We start from the raw sequence: 15201 nt of genomic DNA, 5'->3' as shown, positions 1-15201 counted from the left end.
CTAAGGGCGGTGGCATGTGCTCCCCTTGAGATCTGATTACAGTGTTTACGTACTGAAGGGTCTGTGACAGAGGAGGGTGGCCGCCGGGTCTCAAGGGCCAGGAGCCCTTTGCTCGCCTCGGCAGGGTCCCTTCCCATAACCTGAGAGCCAATCCTGCTTTTGTCAACCCACCTCACGGGTGATTACAATGAGGCTCTCGGAGGTTAAGTAGCTTCTCCACCCCGGGCAGCCTGACTCCAGAATTCCCTCTCTCTCCTACACTAATTGTCATTTCTATTATCTACGTTTTATTTTTTAGTCATGAGAAAGCAAACAGAGGCTCAGAAGGGGCCGTGACATGGCCGGCTCTGAGATCCCAGAGCAGTTTGCGAATGGAGCCTCCGGCTGCATCTCGGCGTCCCGGGTGGTGGGGCGTTTGGGGGTGAGGACGGGGAACAGGGCTGCTCTGGAGGGAATCTGCCTTCCACACCCCGGGCTGAAGGATTGATGTGCCCACCGCCCCCGCACAGGGGTGGGGGGGTGCGGGGTGCTGAGGTCAGGAGAGCACAGTGTGGCTCAGGGACGAAGGACCAGTCTCTCTGAGCTGCAATTTCAGAATCAGAAAGGCTCCTGCCTCTGAACCATCTGTTCCACACACGCCATGCCCACATCCTTATTCAGGCTGCAGAAAGACATCGGATCAGGCAACTAAGAACCTGGCTCCCCGTCTGCACTCGGTGGCGGGTTTCAGTGAAGGAGGGAGAGGGTCACTGGCGGGCGAGGTACAGGCAGGAGAGCCCGCTCCGGAGCTTGCTTGGCGCCTGCCTGCCCTCCGCAGCATCTGCACGCTCCCGGGGCTTCCAAGAGCCCGAGCTGCCCCAGAGGACGCAAGGCCGCTGGTAGGTCTGCCTATATATATGGCCATGTGGCATTCACAGGAGTACCACTACGGTATGGCCGTGCGGGGCTGGCTGCTGGAGCGCTATGGAGACCCTGAAAAGTGTCATATCCAAGGAGACAATTCTTCCTGCCCTGCTTAATCCACAGGGTTTGTTGAGATGATCAAATAAAATTATAATAGTGATAGCAAAGCTTACCTGGAGGGTATCCCTGGCTCCCATTGTGCTTTGCAAACATCAACTCACTGGGGAGGGAGGGGGGCACTAATCACTTTGACATTAGTGTAAAGAATGAATTTCCCTAAAATTATCATCATAGACCCTGTGTTCTTGTAAAATTGAAGAGTACGATATTCTATATGATTTGTTTATTTTGCAAATGTGGATGAACTTTGTCACCCAGCTCATCGTAAATAGGACCACATGGGTTAATTAAGGGGTCGTATTATGACCGCTCAAACTTCTAATTCCACAGAATAGCTCAGACTTCGAAAATGGTGTTTCGTGTGGTTCCACTAAAACAAATGTAATGCGTGTTTATGAAGTAATTTTAAGACAGCAAATCACATCTACATCTGAGTGGTCTGCAAACTTTGTTCTTCCTTAACAGGATTTCTAAGGAATACACACACACACAGTGTCATTAGCTTCTACCTTCAGACACAGTAAGAGAGAGTCAAGCTGTTCATCTCCAGAACTGTGGAACGTACTTCCCCATATCAGATTCCTGTTCTGAATGGTTCCTTAAAGGTCATCTGTGATATAAGGATACAGATAGTTTGTCCCCTAAAGAAACCAGGTGCTGCTCAAACTCTGAGATGAGTACCCACAGTCTTTATATCCTGTAGTGTCCTTTGCACTAACATGGGGTGTGAGTGCCTGCCTACTCAGCGATCATTTGCATGGATTTGTCACCCATACCCGTTTCTTTTTCCATTACTTGTCCACATTATCAAAATCTGATATAAAATGCAAACTTCGAAGAACATAAATGTTTTTAGCGTCTAAGAATTTAGAACTTTTTTCACTGTTGAGAATCATAATTTTAATATGTTCAAAGTTTCACAGTAAGTTAATTTGTTAGAGTAACCTTGACTTTGGGGTGGGTGGTTATAGAGGACTGACCTTCAGAGGATGAGCACAGTCTGGTGACTATGTCCCTGTTTTATGTGAAATTTAACAGCTGCTCTTGGAATGCCTGTCTTGACTTCTCCACGGTAAGCTCTGCCGTGGCAGGTACCCGCGTTAGCACACTGCTAATCGCATCATAGGTATTCAATGGGCATTTCTTGAATGAAATATATTAACTCTAAGATTGTTAAAAAATAGTAGATAAGAAGGTCGTGAATCCCTAATAGCTTCATAAAGCAGATCTTTCTGTCCAAAGAGTTGCTGCTTTGTAAATTACACTAAGAGTGTAAATTACACTAAATTTCTCCTCCATTTGACTTTGGTTCGATCAAGACATGTCAGGTCATTATTTCAGAATCCTGTCAGTGTGAAACCTGGCTGACTTGTGGGATATTCAAGCCCAAAAGATCTTCAAAGGGATGTTCTGGAATAATATCCTACTGGCAAAGTGGGTCTAATCCATTCTGAATCTTTTCAAAAATTTCCTGGTGGCCCATTGTGTTCTTTTGAGTCTGTGAACCAATTTTACCCACCCGGTCTTAGAGGGCAACCCAACATCTGTGTTCTCCATCTGCCCAGACTTCACTCTGGAAATGCCTGCAAGCCCAGTGCTCTAGGCCATTTCTTACCCTCTGGCTGGGCCGGAATCCGCTGATGGCTGATCCACTCACATCCGACCAACTATACTGTGTCAACAGCAAAGGGTTGGTTCCTAGAACTTCTTGCAAAGTTACATTTCCCTTTTGACTAATTCACCACAATCCTTTTAAACCAAAAATACATTTGGCCTCCCTCGTGTGGAGGCTATAGAACTATAATTTTTATCTTTCTTAAATCTTCTCACTTCCTAGTCTCTTCCATACAAAAACTGCCCCTTGGAACCTCAAAAATGGGTCTGAAGGTCATATATCAGCACTTCTACCCACCACTGGGTTTGAATTATGTCAGCAACCAGGGGTCCACAGGACCAGGGCATTTATTCCAAACTTTTGCCCACCTTTTGCCTCCAATACCTGGTCCTGGAAAGACGAGTTCTGAATCTCTCTGTACCTGGAAGTCTTCAATCATACAGTGGAATAAAAATACCTGGTCCCTCCTAAGGAGAAGGAGATCCCAGGTGCTAACGTACTTTGAGCTACTTAAAGGAAAAGTACATACCACAAACCTTTATTGTCTTAGAGAGTGAGACCGGGTCGGGAGGGTCCATAGTCTCGTAATCATTCTACCACTTTGAACACTGCATGGACTGGAGAGATTTCCCCTTCATCGTCCCCACCTTAGTGGGAAGAACCCTTTGCAATGTGACATCATTCATGGAGTGTCATGAGATACAAAACTATCACAAAATGACAGTCAGCCAGAGCCGCACTTAACCTTGCTGCTTGCCCAGACAAGTGAGCCAGTCACTGCTTGGGAGCTGATGTACAATAGAATAGACCTAATAACAAAATAATATAACATCGAATTCAGAATAAAATTCCATCTCTTGGAGCGTATTCCATGGGCTTTCTCTGCTCCTGCTTTCGCTGGTATCTGGCCTTCTGGTAGAAAACAATGATGACCACAGAGACAATACTTAGAAGGATGACAAGCAGCGCTAGCCAAAACGAGTAACCGTAGCTGTGGGTCGTTCCTCTGTAGGCAGCTGCTGGGTACTGCTGGTACAGCGTCTGGGCCAGGCCTTCCGAGAGATGGTTGGGTTGTGTGTTCCCCACAAACAGTATCATGGTCACGAAAACGAAGAAGGCTGGAAAGAAGATTCAGTCTCATAAATGATACGGTGATACCTTTTTAAATGTCACTTTCTTTCTTAATGGAACCTGTGCTCTGTGCGCATGTATGGAATATGTACACGGGGAGGGGGGGCTTACAGTCTTCTAGGTACTGGAATGTAAAAGAAGTGTAAGACCTGAGCTAGATTCTAGGCACGAACCGCTAAAGACTGAGGGCAGCGTCCGGCCAAGGGCGAAAATTCGGTTCAAGTCCTTTCCAAAGGGCCTGTTGAGGACCCCTCCCTTGGCCGGTGCAGGCAGAGATATGTGGAATGAACCAGAGAATGAGCAGGCAGGAGAGTCAAGCTTTCTAGAGAGGACTGGATGGATGACAAGGACTCGAAGGACGGAGCATTGCAAACAGAAGAGGCAGTGTACACGAAGACACACGGGGGCCAGGGAGCCCAGAGCCCCCGGGACCTCGAGACAGGACCCAGCCCATGGGGAGCTGCTCTGAGGGTCCTGAGCACCGACTACAGAGGAGGAGACCACCCCGGAGAGCCTCAGACACTGGCTCAGAGCCTGGGCTTTCATTCTGCTCGCAGTGGAGTATGGTATTTAACCAGGAAGGGTCTCCTGGCTAAACTCATGTGAGAAGAGAACTTGTTAATGGTCTTCTCTTCCCTTTTTTATTCTTCACAAATGTCCTCCCCTGGAGAGTGTGTCTTGGTAGTGACTTTGGACAACCACCTTGGCCCAGTTGAAGAACAGAGTCCTGGAGTCAGAGAGAGCCAGGTTCCAAGGCTCCAGCCACGCAGCCCCGGGTGATTTGTGTGCTTCTCTGGACCTCATTCTTCACCTTCCAAAGGGGATCAGCCTGACCAAGGCAAGAGTAGATTCCTGGTTGGTTGGAATGGGGCTGGGCTGGGAGTGCGGAGGTGGCAGAGGCCAGAGGGTGCGGGATGCTCTCTGAGCTGATGGAATGTTCCGAGACTGACGGAGGGGACGGTTGCCCATCTCTGAGAATATTTACCCACAACTAGACAGACGTTCTGGGGTCAATGTGTCCTGGCCGTAGCCCACACCCAGAAACTTTTCCCAGTCCTCCAAAGGCCCTGACTCGAGGGCTTTTGTGTGAGGAGAACGCTTGGACTGTCCTTGATGATGGACTTTCATGCTCAGCGTGATGGTTTTACTTCTCAGTAATTTGGACATACAGGAGCCCCCTCCTCTGAAGCTCTACGCATCTCACACTCCCTAATTATCCTTCATTATGCCCTTGTGAAATTTCTTATAAAAGCTTAGTCACAAAGAGGCAGGGTGAACACAGGGTCACACACTTTTCTCTGCAGTGGGACGGGCTTGGCTTTGATTTGAATCGGGAAGGGGCGGCTGCTGACATGTGCAGACCTGAGCCCCGGCAGGAAGGAGCTGCCGCTCCCTGTCTGCGTCCCTGGCTCTCTGGGGCAGGAGATTTGCAGAGGGGTGAAGGGGGCCCTGTGGTAGCAGGGGGAGCTCCAGGCCTGGCCTGTCCCCACCAGGCCATGTGACTTGCCCCATCGCTTTCTGCTCTCTGGGCTCCGGGGCTGAGGTTCAAACAATCTGCAAAGTTCTGTCAGGCCCCGACATTCTGTCAGTCCACAGTTATATCCCCTGTGGTCAGGGTCGGGCCATGCCAGGCCGCTGTGGGGCGAAGGGCAGGCTGGGGTCAGAGGGCACAGGAGCCTGGGAGGTTGTGATGCTGCTGTGTTTTCCTCCAAGCAGAATCTGCTCCTGTTCCTTCTGAGTCACAAACCACGCTAGGAAGCCCAGGTCCTCTTCCTTGCAGCCAAGGGGAGTTTGTTCAAATCCAGCCTCAATGGGGATTTGCGGCACTTCCCTCTGGCTCAAGAGACCAAGGGGACCAAGTCTCCTGCCAAGATGACCCAAAGCAAGGATATGTCAATGGCATGTTTGTGCATAAAAGCCTTCTGCAGGCCGAGCTTCACCTAGAGTTTCCACTACGTTCTGCACACTCAAAGCTCATGTGAAGATTGGGAGTCCCCAGAGGCAAACTCAGGGCCAAAGATTGGCTCCCCAGAGCACTGGGATCAAGAGGCCAGGAGGGGCATTCAGAGGAGGCCGGACGTGAAACCCGAAGCCACAAAGATCTCCCTGTGACCCCTGCCAGAATGCAGACCTCCTCCTTACACATCCATGTCTCGGGTTGTTTCTCTGCCCACCTGACAGCCCCTTCTGTGTGTTAGAACTTGCCCCAAGCGGGAAAGGAATGCCGCGGGAGCTCTCTCCCTGTCAGAGGATTCTTTGTTGTTAGAAGTAGGCGGGGCTTGAGGGGAAGGCCGCGGGCCCTGTGTTTTTCATGTTTTCCTCCACAAACACGCATCGGCCTCTGCCAGGTGCAAAGTCAGCTTATCCTCAACTGTGGAGACAAAGAGCTGGAAACTCCAACCTTGCAGAAACAGGCTTTATGAAGCAATGGGCTTTGAGCCCCATGGGCCGTAGCATGGCGACGTGGTCCCCGTCTTGTCCCTGCGGCCCCACATCCAAACCTCCTTTGGAACTGGCACCTGATTTTCCTCTTGGAGCTGCCCCCAGCCCCAGCCCCAAGGGATCAGGTGTCCCAGCCATTGGGTGGGTCAGCTGGTGAGTTCAACTCCACTGGTGGCCGTGGAGATTGCTCCAGGGGTGGGGAAGGAACATTTTAGGGAGAGTCAGATTTGGGGGAAAAGAGGTCCTTTCTCCTGGGGTTGCTGGCAGCCATCCTGCCTCTAAGGGGACCAGCTCGCTGCTTAACACCAGAGAGAGCATTGGGAAAATCAAGAGACAAGCACCGAAGGGAATCAGAGTTCAGACGGCATGGGCCGGCTGGCAGCCGTCCTGGGCATTCACAGTGGCTGCCGAGCCTCGAGAAGCCCCAGTGAGAGCCACACATACTGTGACCGAAGCTGGGATCTGCTTCCCATCTGAGCTGCACCCCGACCCCAACGTTGACAATACACAAAGTGACCTAGCCACACCCTACAGAATCACCGGGAGCTCACAGGTCACCCACAAGAAGGGTGTTGACCCCAGAGTCTCTAAATGACCTTCTTTGTGGTCCTCTGTGGGACAGTCATACACATGTGTCACGTTTGGATTTTAGCCCACACTGACTGTTATTTGGAGGTGAGGAGAGTACATAAATGTGTGCATGCATGTGCACACACGTGTGTGTGTGTACGTGTGTGTGTGTGTGTGTGTACTTCCGTATGTTATATGGAACCTAATTCGGAGTTAAGCACATAGCAGGAGTTTTGTTGTCAACAGTCTGTTTTGTCCATTTAGGAGCATTGTGTTTAACTCCTTACGTTTGATACTCAATAGCAAAGACTGGCTTATGTTACATATTTCAACAGCTAACACCCTGTCCACATGTCACTCCTTGTCTCTCTACCAGGGCATTTAAAACAATTTTATTTCCAAGATGCTTCATAAATTCTGTAGGTTTACAAATACAAACCCCGGGCCCCAGCACACAGCTTGGCACATACTAGGTCTGCCTAATTTCCATGGGTCCCCTGGGATCGCGTGTGTTCTTGCGTGGGACGGAGCACCAGAGAGACAGAGACACAGAGGTCGTGCTTGCCAGCCAGCAGAGCGCCCGGTGTCCCCGGGGATACTCACCACCAAGTCCACTCCCGGTGTACACGCCCACGGGCCCCAAGAACGTCTGATAGGGACTGCTGATGCTGTTGTAGAAGGTGAGCCCAGAGCTGAGCAGCGAAGTGCACAGGCTGAGGACCAGGAACAGGATAACCACCAAATGCAGCATTCTTTGGGAAGAATTGTTCAATTTCTCTAAAACTAAAGCAGTGTGTGGTAAGCACATCGCACAAAAAGCAAACACCAGCCGTAGACCCGAGGGCTACACCACCCACACCCTGGCAGTCCCCCGCACTCTCTGCTCTCGGGCACTGGGGGGAGGAATTGCAGGGGGCACCTCTCAGGTGTGCGCCAGCAGGAAGGGGTGGCTCCTCGGGATCCTCATTCCCTGCTCGCATGTGTGCAACCACAGGACTTTGGATAACTGGCTATCCAGCCCAATTTTAATTTCCCCGAGAAGAGAGGGTGCCCTCCTTGATAAGCTGCGGCAGGGCTGGATACCCCTCCTCTGGGCATTCCGGCCTCAGATGCCTGACAGCAGGCATCACCTCCTCATGGACGGTGTTCTCTTGCTCGGAGCACTACTATGCTTCCGCTTGGGGACACTTACTGAAAACCTGTGACCGAGAGGATCTGGCACACCCAGAGATTTCGGAGGTGAGCCCATTACACAGAAGGCCAGGAGGGGAGGGGCTGATGGAGGTGACCAGGTAGCTGGGAGGCAAAGATGGCCTTGGGGACAAGCAGAAGACTGCTGTGGGTACAACCGAAGTGTCGGCCACACTTCTCGACGTCACTTCCCTGGAGCTAGAGAGGACCCAGTGCCCATGTGGCTTAAATGCAAAAGGTGACCCCTGGGTAAGCCATCAGAATTCTTCCCAAGCTCAATTCCTCTGAGCTCACACAACATTTTATAAAATGTGCATTTTTCTTAAGTGCAAAGGAGCTCCAGACATGGATATGCATTCGTGCCAAATGAAACACAGATGCCCTGGGCCATTAGCCATGAGTTCCTGCTTTTGCCATCCTCCTGTTTCTAACCACAACCAGCCACTGTCCCCATGAATCTGTTTCCCCTGCTCGTTCCTTTGTTTACAACACAAAATGACCAGACCCCAGAGGCATGCTGTCCCCACACTTACCTGTAACTCCAGCCACGCATTTATAAAACATCCCCAAAGGCTGCGGGTGTGTTTTAGGGCCTTAGGTGATTGCCACCACATTAAATAAAGTGTTTACCAGGATGTTCTATGAAAGCCACAATGATATACAGAAAAAGTAATCTGGGAAAAAGATTTCAGAGTTCATTGTAAGATGCCAACAAAGTCATTGGGAATTGTGAGATGTAAGAACCATGATGGGTGGGGGAGGTCTGGTAAGAGAAAGTAAAAACCTTCTTCTTTCCATTCCTGTTTCCCAGGCCCCTGGGAGAGAGCGGGGAGCCACTCCCAGCCTTGTCACACAGCAGCTTTCAAGAACAGAAACCAGAAAAGCCAGGAAAGATATCGTTTGAGGGCTTGGGGGCTCCTTATCTCGCTCTCTGAACCAGAGTGCTCCAAAAAGCGAGATCCCTGAGAACTGGAGGGGCCCCAGGACGTGGTGCGTGCCAGGGAAGGAGCAGCCAAGCCTGCTCCTGACGTGTGTCCTGGCAGCAAGGGGCTCACTCTTTGCAAGGTGGTCCTTTTCATGCCGTGTCGCCTTCATTATTTAAAAGCTCTTCACTGGTGTCGTAGGGAAGTGATGAATCACTGAGTTCTACTCCAGAAACCGACATTGCTCTGTATGTTAACTAACTAAAATTTAGACTTAAAAAAAACGACAACGCACAAATAAATAAATAAAAGCTCTTCATTGTGTTGGGCCCAAACATGCGTCTCTATGACCTTTGCCCGGAGTCCTTCTGCTTCCTCTGGAGCAACTCAGAATCTACTCGTTCCTCTCTGTCTGGCAGCCTCTCTCGTCATTGAAGAGAGACATAAACCCCAAGGTGATTAATAGCCCACATCTCCAGCATGTTCTTCGTAAGGCGTGATTCCAAAGCTCCTGCCCGCCTGGCCCCTGCTCTGTACACACTTGACCCTGACTCCAAAGCCCCACAGCACATTGGCCAGAGAGGCACAGCCCCCCGCCCCCCACCCCCCGCCGGCTCAGAGCGGGGACCACCTATACCGGATCTCTCCTCTCTCCAGTTCTGAGCATCTATATTGTTAATTCTGATTTTTATTTTTAATCGGCAGTACTCTAGGAAGGAGGCAGGTTTCCTGCCGCTGGACAGTGCACAGCGAGAGGCTACAGAAACCAAACTGGTGGGAAGAGGAGCGGAGTCGAGACCTGCAGCCGCCCCATGCAGGCGCGGCCACGCATCCCTGGGAACCCCCTGGGAGAACACAGAGGCCAGAAGAGGGGAGCTGTGAGCCCAGCAGTATGGACCCGATGACGTCACCGCCCTTGGCCCGAGAACATTTTGCTTCTCGGTGAGAGGCGGGCCTGGAGCAAAGTTCAGCTCACAGGGACCCAGCGGTGACTGGACGGTTTCACAACTTCTGCTAATGACCCCCAGGCTGGGCCAAGTCCTCAGCAGAGCCCTCTGTGGGATCCATCCCGCGGGAGAACTGTAATGGCGTAGGTTAAATAAAACATGTGGTCCTGCCTGCCACCTCCTATGGCCTGGTCGGGGGATGGCTGGGGTCCCATGAGCCCCCTACCCTCTGGGGAACCGCATGGGCTGGGCCGTTCTGAAGGCCCTGAGCTCAGGCTGAGACTCTCCCCGTGGAGATGCAGGGGTCGGGGGATTCTCATGGTTCTAATGTAGCACGCATCTGTCTTGAAACGAGTGGATGATGACACAAGAGTAGGACTAGGGAAAAACGGGAAGTAGGATGCACCTGTTCGGAGGTGCAGGGTCGAATGCTAGGGAGTTTCCAACTCTCACCCTGAGGAAGAATTGCTTCCCATCCCAATCACCCTGCTCCTCCAAGGCCACAAGGAGGAAGCCTGAAGCTCTAATCAGAAATTTGCTGGGGACTAAATAAACTCTGCGTTTAGCCAATAAGAAATAATTTGGATACTTAACTAAAAAATAGACATTTCAGTGTGGGGGAGAATGTCACCTCTGGCGTGCCCTGGAGAGTATTTCTGCTTTATACACTTATTAAAAGCTGTAAATGGATGTTCATTTGCAAATGGTGAATGTTCTACTTTTTCAGAGTAAACTAGAAAGTGACAATTAGGTTAGGCTTTGTTTTTGACTGTTGGTAAGATCTAACAGACACGATTGTTCAAAAGGGCATCAATTTAGAGCCTACTGACTCATACTTTTCTTTGTATTAATGGAACAATTTATCTTAATTTTAACTGCCATCTTTTAAAATTCTATTTCAGCATCTGAATTTCCTGCCACACAGGTATGACAGCCATATCTCTCAGCCCCCTCCTGGCTCAGAACTCAGACAATGAAAGCTGGAAATTCAGGGAAAGTTGGCAAGAATGAAATAGAATAACCACCCCCAGCATCTGACAGCTCCTCTCGGCCTACAAAATTAGCAAATACATTCCGTTCTTTCCTCTTCTTTTTCAGGGCCAAGCGTTGGAATCAGGAAAACCACCTCACAATTGGAACTAATTGCCCGGATTCTGGCAACCTCAGGAAAGAGGCCATTGCTCCCACAGCTGGGAGGCAGAAAATGTGCTGGGGGCGGTGGGCAGTGTACAGAAATGGGTCATGTGGACATCGGGCTTTCTGTGCATGGAGATTTAACCCTTCAGGAGCCCCTTGCCATAGGGTCTTCCTAGCTCTGGTTTCGCATCAGTCCTCAGACCTTGAGGGAGAGCCCATGGCTTTGTGGGTGGTCAGGAACTGCCCGCACCCTCTCCTCGGACACCTGGTCATCAGGGAGCCTTACCCAGTAGACTCCTCAACCCATGGACCACAGTATACCCCTGACAAGCTGAGCCTTTGAGGTCTTCCAAGAAGTCGCAGCTGTCATGCCCAGCCTCTGGGAAATTTATCTGGGTTCTCTCACAGAGAAGGAGGGGGAGCGCATTTTCTGCCCTGTTAAACTCCATCACCCAACGTGGCCATGTCTCTGGGGACACATAGTAAGTCGCTTCTCCTGGGAAAAGTGTAAGTATATGGGGGGTGGGGTTGGTGAGTAGGAGTACTAAGGAAGAAATAAGCCTCATTGGTTTGTCTCCTTGCAATTAATTGATTTTTGCAGTACATTTACTGTTCTACTTATTTTTTAGCTTGGGCCGAAGGGTGCAATTTTGAGTCCCCTAAGAACAAACGGGGTAGATGGAGAAAAGAGACCTGGGGGAGGGGTGCGGGTGGGCAGATTGGGTGCAACTTCCTCTTGCTGTCATAGCGACCTGCACTGCCTGAGTTAACTGACGGGGCCCTTTCTCTAGATAGAAGCAATGGCGATTTCACCAAGCCCAGGAGCCACGCGCAGTGTCTCTCCGTGTCCCAGCCCCTCCCTCACAGAGCAGCTGCTCGGGGAAGTGTTTTGGACTGAAATTCAATATCCAGAACTTTTGGAGTAGCAAAAGCAAAGTGCTTACTGGTGGACACAAGGACTGTAATTTTCATCTGGATATTGGACAGACCGAGAGGCCACCAGATGAAGCTAGTAGATCTCCTGTTGGGCTGAGCCGGCCACATAATTTAGTCACGTATGGGAGAGTTTCCTTGCCAGGCTTGACGGATTATCTTCCCCACCAGTAGACCTATTGGCGGCTGGATTCTTTTGGCGTGTTGAAATCAGCCATTGTCACTTCGTACTGTGTTGTCATCTCAAAATCTACAGCCCAAATTGGCACAATGTGATAAGTCCTAGGCAGAAATACAGGCGAGCTTTGCAATATTCACCCCTCTTTGGAGACTTTCAGTGTGACCTCATCCTGGGCAAGAAGCTGATAATGTTAACGTCTTAAATGGAAAAGTTGATGCATCACTGCTGGGGAAGGAAGTGGCATTTATACAGATTTTATTTTGCTGCCAGCGATTGGTTTCTGATTTGAGATGAGCCCCATGTGGTCCCGAGAAACCAGCTGGGCAGCAGCTATGCTCAGTCTCCAGCTCTGCTCTCAAGGGAAAACATCCATGGGTCTGCAGCAGCTGAACGCCATGATACACGTTCTAGTTACGTGACTTTCCCCTACCTTGGAGAACCGTTTACAAATGTTCCAAGTCCAGTGATCGCTAAAACCCTCAGCAGTGAACACCCCCTAGGCTCTGGGGGGCCCTCAGCAGACATCAGCCAGAGCAATTGTGCAGCACCCTCTCTGACTGGGGGGCGGCTGATCTTCTACAGCACCTGGACGCTGGGCAGTGACTTGAGAAAGTTGACCATAGCTCTGTGGTTACAAAGAATAAAAGCAGAGACGCAGGCAAAACAAATGCAAATAGTGCGCCTCCTTCACGCTGCCATATGGCGCCGTGGTGCCCACTTGGCCCTGTGCCCTCAGGGTTGTTCTAGACTACGCCTCTCCCTGTGATCTCCACGCCATCCCACTCACCTCCCTCACACAGGGCTTTAGAGTCAGGCTCGGACCTGCCCTGGCCTCCCCAGCTTTCCTGATACAGGTAATCAGGGCTCTCACTGAAGCCCTGTCTCTCAGATGGGAACCAACTGGTTCCAAACAGACAGCATGAAAATCAAAAAATTCACCGGCTGTTATCTCATATTTAAAAATTTTTCAGTGTGTCTGGAGGCTCAGGAACTGGTACACATTCTGGTTTTGAAAATGCTATTCACATACTGAATGTGTGACTGCGTGTTTGAAAGTCTTAGTTTCGGGTTGCTGCAGAGGGAATATTCCTCACTTTCCTGAGATGCTGAGGCCGGGACTGGAGGAGGCGTGCAATGTTACTGGACCACTAGAAGAGACATTGCTTTTGCTAATGTCTAAGAGATAAAGTTCATAACTTGGAGATAGAACTACGTTGTTCAGGGTTTAAGGTTCAACTCAAACTAAATACTACATTTGTATGAGGTAGAAAATGACGCACATTTCTAAGTCAGCGGGGAATGGCCGAGTCACGGCTGATAATGCCTGTCTACCTGCATGCAACACTGCTCGATGCAGAGTCCATCCCAGGTGCTAAATAATTTACAAATGTTGCTTTTAGGGGTGCCTGGGTGGCTCAGTCAGTTAAGCATCTGCCTTCTGCTCAGGTCATGATCTTGGAGTCCTGGGATTAAGCCCCGCCTTGGGCTCCCTGCTTGGCAGGGAATCTGCTTCTCCCTTTGCCCCTCACCCCACTCATGCTGTCTTTCTCTCACTCTCTCTCTCTCTCTCAAATACATAAATAAAATCTTAAAAAATGAATAAACATCTGCAGCCGATACAACTAAAAATACTGTTCCTACTATCCTCCTATGTTGGATACCATATTCCTGCTAGACATACCTACTTAATTATTTACTTGTCAGTAAACTTGGGAATGCTGCTTCAACAGAGCCTCTGCCAGAATTATTTAGACTGGGGTGCTAACAGACACAACCAGAACCGACGAAGCTAAAATAATAATGTGGGTGAATTTTCAAAATTAAAAATATATGTTCATATCCACAAGCCATCTCAGAGCTTACAAGGAAATAATTTTCGTACAGTTATTTGGCCCAAATAGAGGATGACATGAGTCTTACCCAGTTAATGCAATCTCGCTATACCCATTCAAATTAATTTCTCATTTACCTCCAAAGTCCTTCTTTGATTCCTCAAGTCCATGACTGAATTCCTGACGACTGTTACCACGAAAGAGTCCATAGACGATGATAAGACTACCGTTTGAAGAAGAGTCACTGATGGCTATTCTGCTGCTGACCCATTCTTGGGTCCCAAGCATAGAGCAGACTACGATGAACGCCCCAAAGCTTGTGAAAAAGCTCAATAAGAACATCAGTGTTTTCTTCGTCGTAGGCATCTTCTCAGGAAAGTAGGGGTCCTATGGTTAACACAGAAAGCAACGATTTTTTGTACTATGTTTGGACCTTATCATTTGGAGTCCAGTATTTAGAAAAGGAGTCCGAATGAATGGTTCTTGTAAAATATAAACGCTAGCTCTTCAAGGGACAAAATGCCCCAAGGAACATTGGACTATGAGTATGGTCATAAAGATTTACAGCGGCTGAACTTTGGTCTGCAGTTAGGGGTTGCCATGGTGACCGCCAACCAGCAGAAACAAGGGGCAGGCACGGTATTCCTAAGGACTTCCTCCGTCACACAATTAATTTATAACTCTTTGTCACGTGCCCTCGAAGCAAGTTCAGCCTACCATGTCAGGACTAGAATCCCTAACACATGAGGGCCTGTCCTCCCACAGTGTTGTTCTAGCAACCAACAACATAGACTTGCTTTACCTGTTAAGGACTCGACCCTAACAACAGTTCAAAAAGGAATGCTAAGAAGATTAAGCGTTTGCTGAAGACACTTTGAAATGAAAAGAGCAAAGTCGACAACCTCCTTACTTTTAGACCTTACTAGAGAGGTGTACCTTTCAAATTTCCTCCTCCAAACTAGATCATGTTTGCACATTATTTAAATTATAACTCGAGAGGGTACATCTTTATTTGTCCTTAACGTTCTGATGGAAATGGTTCTGAACATTCTTGCATTAGGTCTTTATGCCGCCTCTCCTTCCTCCCTGTTGAGTGGCTAATGGTTTACAAATGATCCTTTCTGTCTGTCTCTCAGAGACACTCCTCCATTTGGCAAGTACATCACTTCTCAAGATAGTAAATAGATGTTCACAACATGTTTATATTCCTCTTTTTATCGTATTCTTTGATTATAAAGTAATAGCGTATATGCACATTTGTATCCCGTACTTTTCT

General features: G+C 49.3%; 1 protein-coding gene across 1 annotated transcript; it reads right to left on the bottom strand.

Annotated features, from left to right (window-relative positions):
• Nucleotides 1-1967: 1967 nt before the first annotated feature.
• On the bottom strand, nt 1968-14389 carry CLRN3 (clarin 3). The gene is made up of 3 exons (XM_036101943.2): nt 14063-14389; nt 7385-7564; nt 1968-3756 (listed from the first exon to the last, which is right to left on the bottom strand). The coding sequence occupies exons 1-3, from the start codon at nt 14289-14291 to the stop codon at nt 3476-3478; spliced, it is 690 nt and encodes a 229-aa protein (XP_035957836.1). The 5' UTR covers nt 14292-14389; the 3' UTR covers nt 1968-3475.
• Between the last annotated feature and the right edge of the window lie 812 nt (nt 14390-15201).

The sequence above is a fragment of the Halichoerus grypus genome, chromosome 7 (assembly GCF_964656455.1).
Source record: "Halichoerus grypus chromosome 7, mHalGry1.hap1.1, whole genome shotgun sequence".
Classification (NCBI taxonomy): Eukaryota; Metazoa; Chordata; class Mammalia; order Carnivora; family Phocidae; genus Halichoerus; species Halichoerus grypus.
This window is presented reverse-complemented; position numbering and strand designations above follow the sequence as displayed.

Bases quoted from the DNA above. Each gene is read 5' to 3' on its own strand.
- CLRN3 (XM_036101943.2), bottom strand. From the start codon at position 14,291: ATGCCTACGACGAAGAAAACACTGATGTTCTTATTGAGCTTTTTCACA. The intron at 7,565-14,062 runs GTAAATGAGAAA...ACACTGCTTTAG, and splicing joins ATCAAAGAAGGACTTTGGAG to TTTTAGAGAAATTGAACAAT. The intron at 3,757-7,384 runs GTGAGTATCCCC...TCTTCTTTCCAG, and splicing joins CACCGGGAGTGGACTTGGTG to CCTTCTTCGTTTTCGTGACC.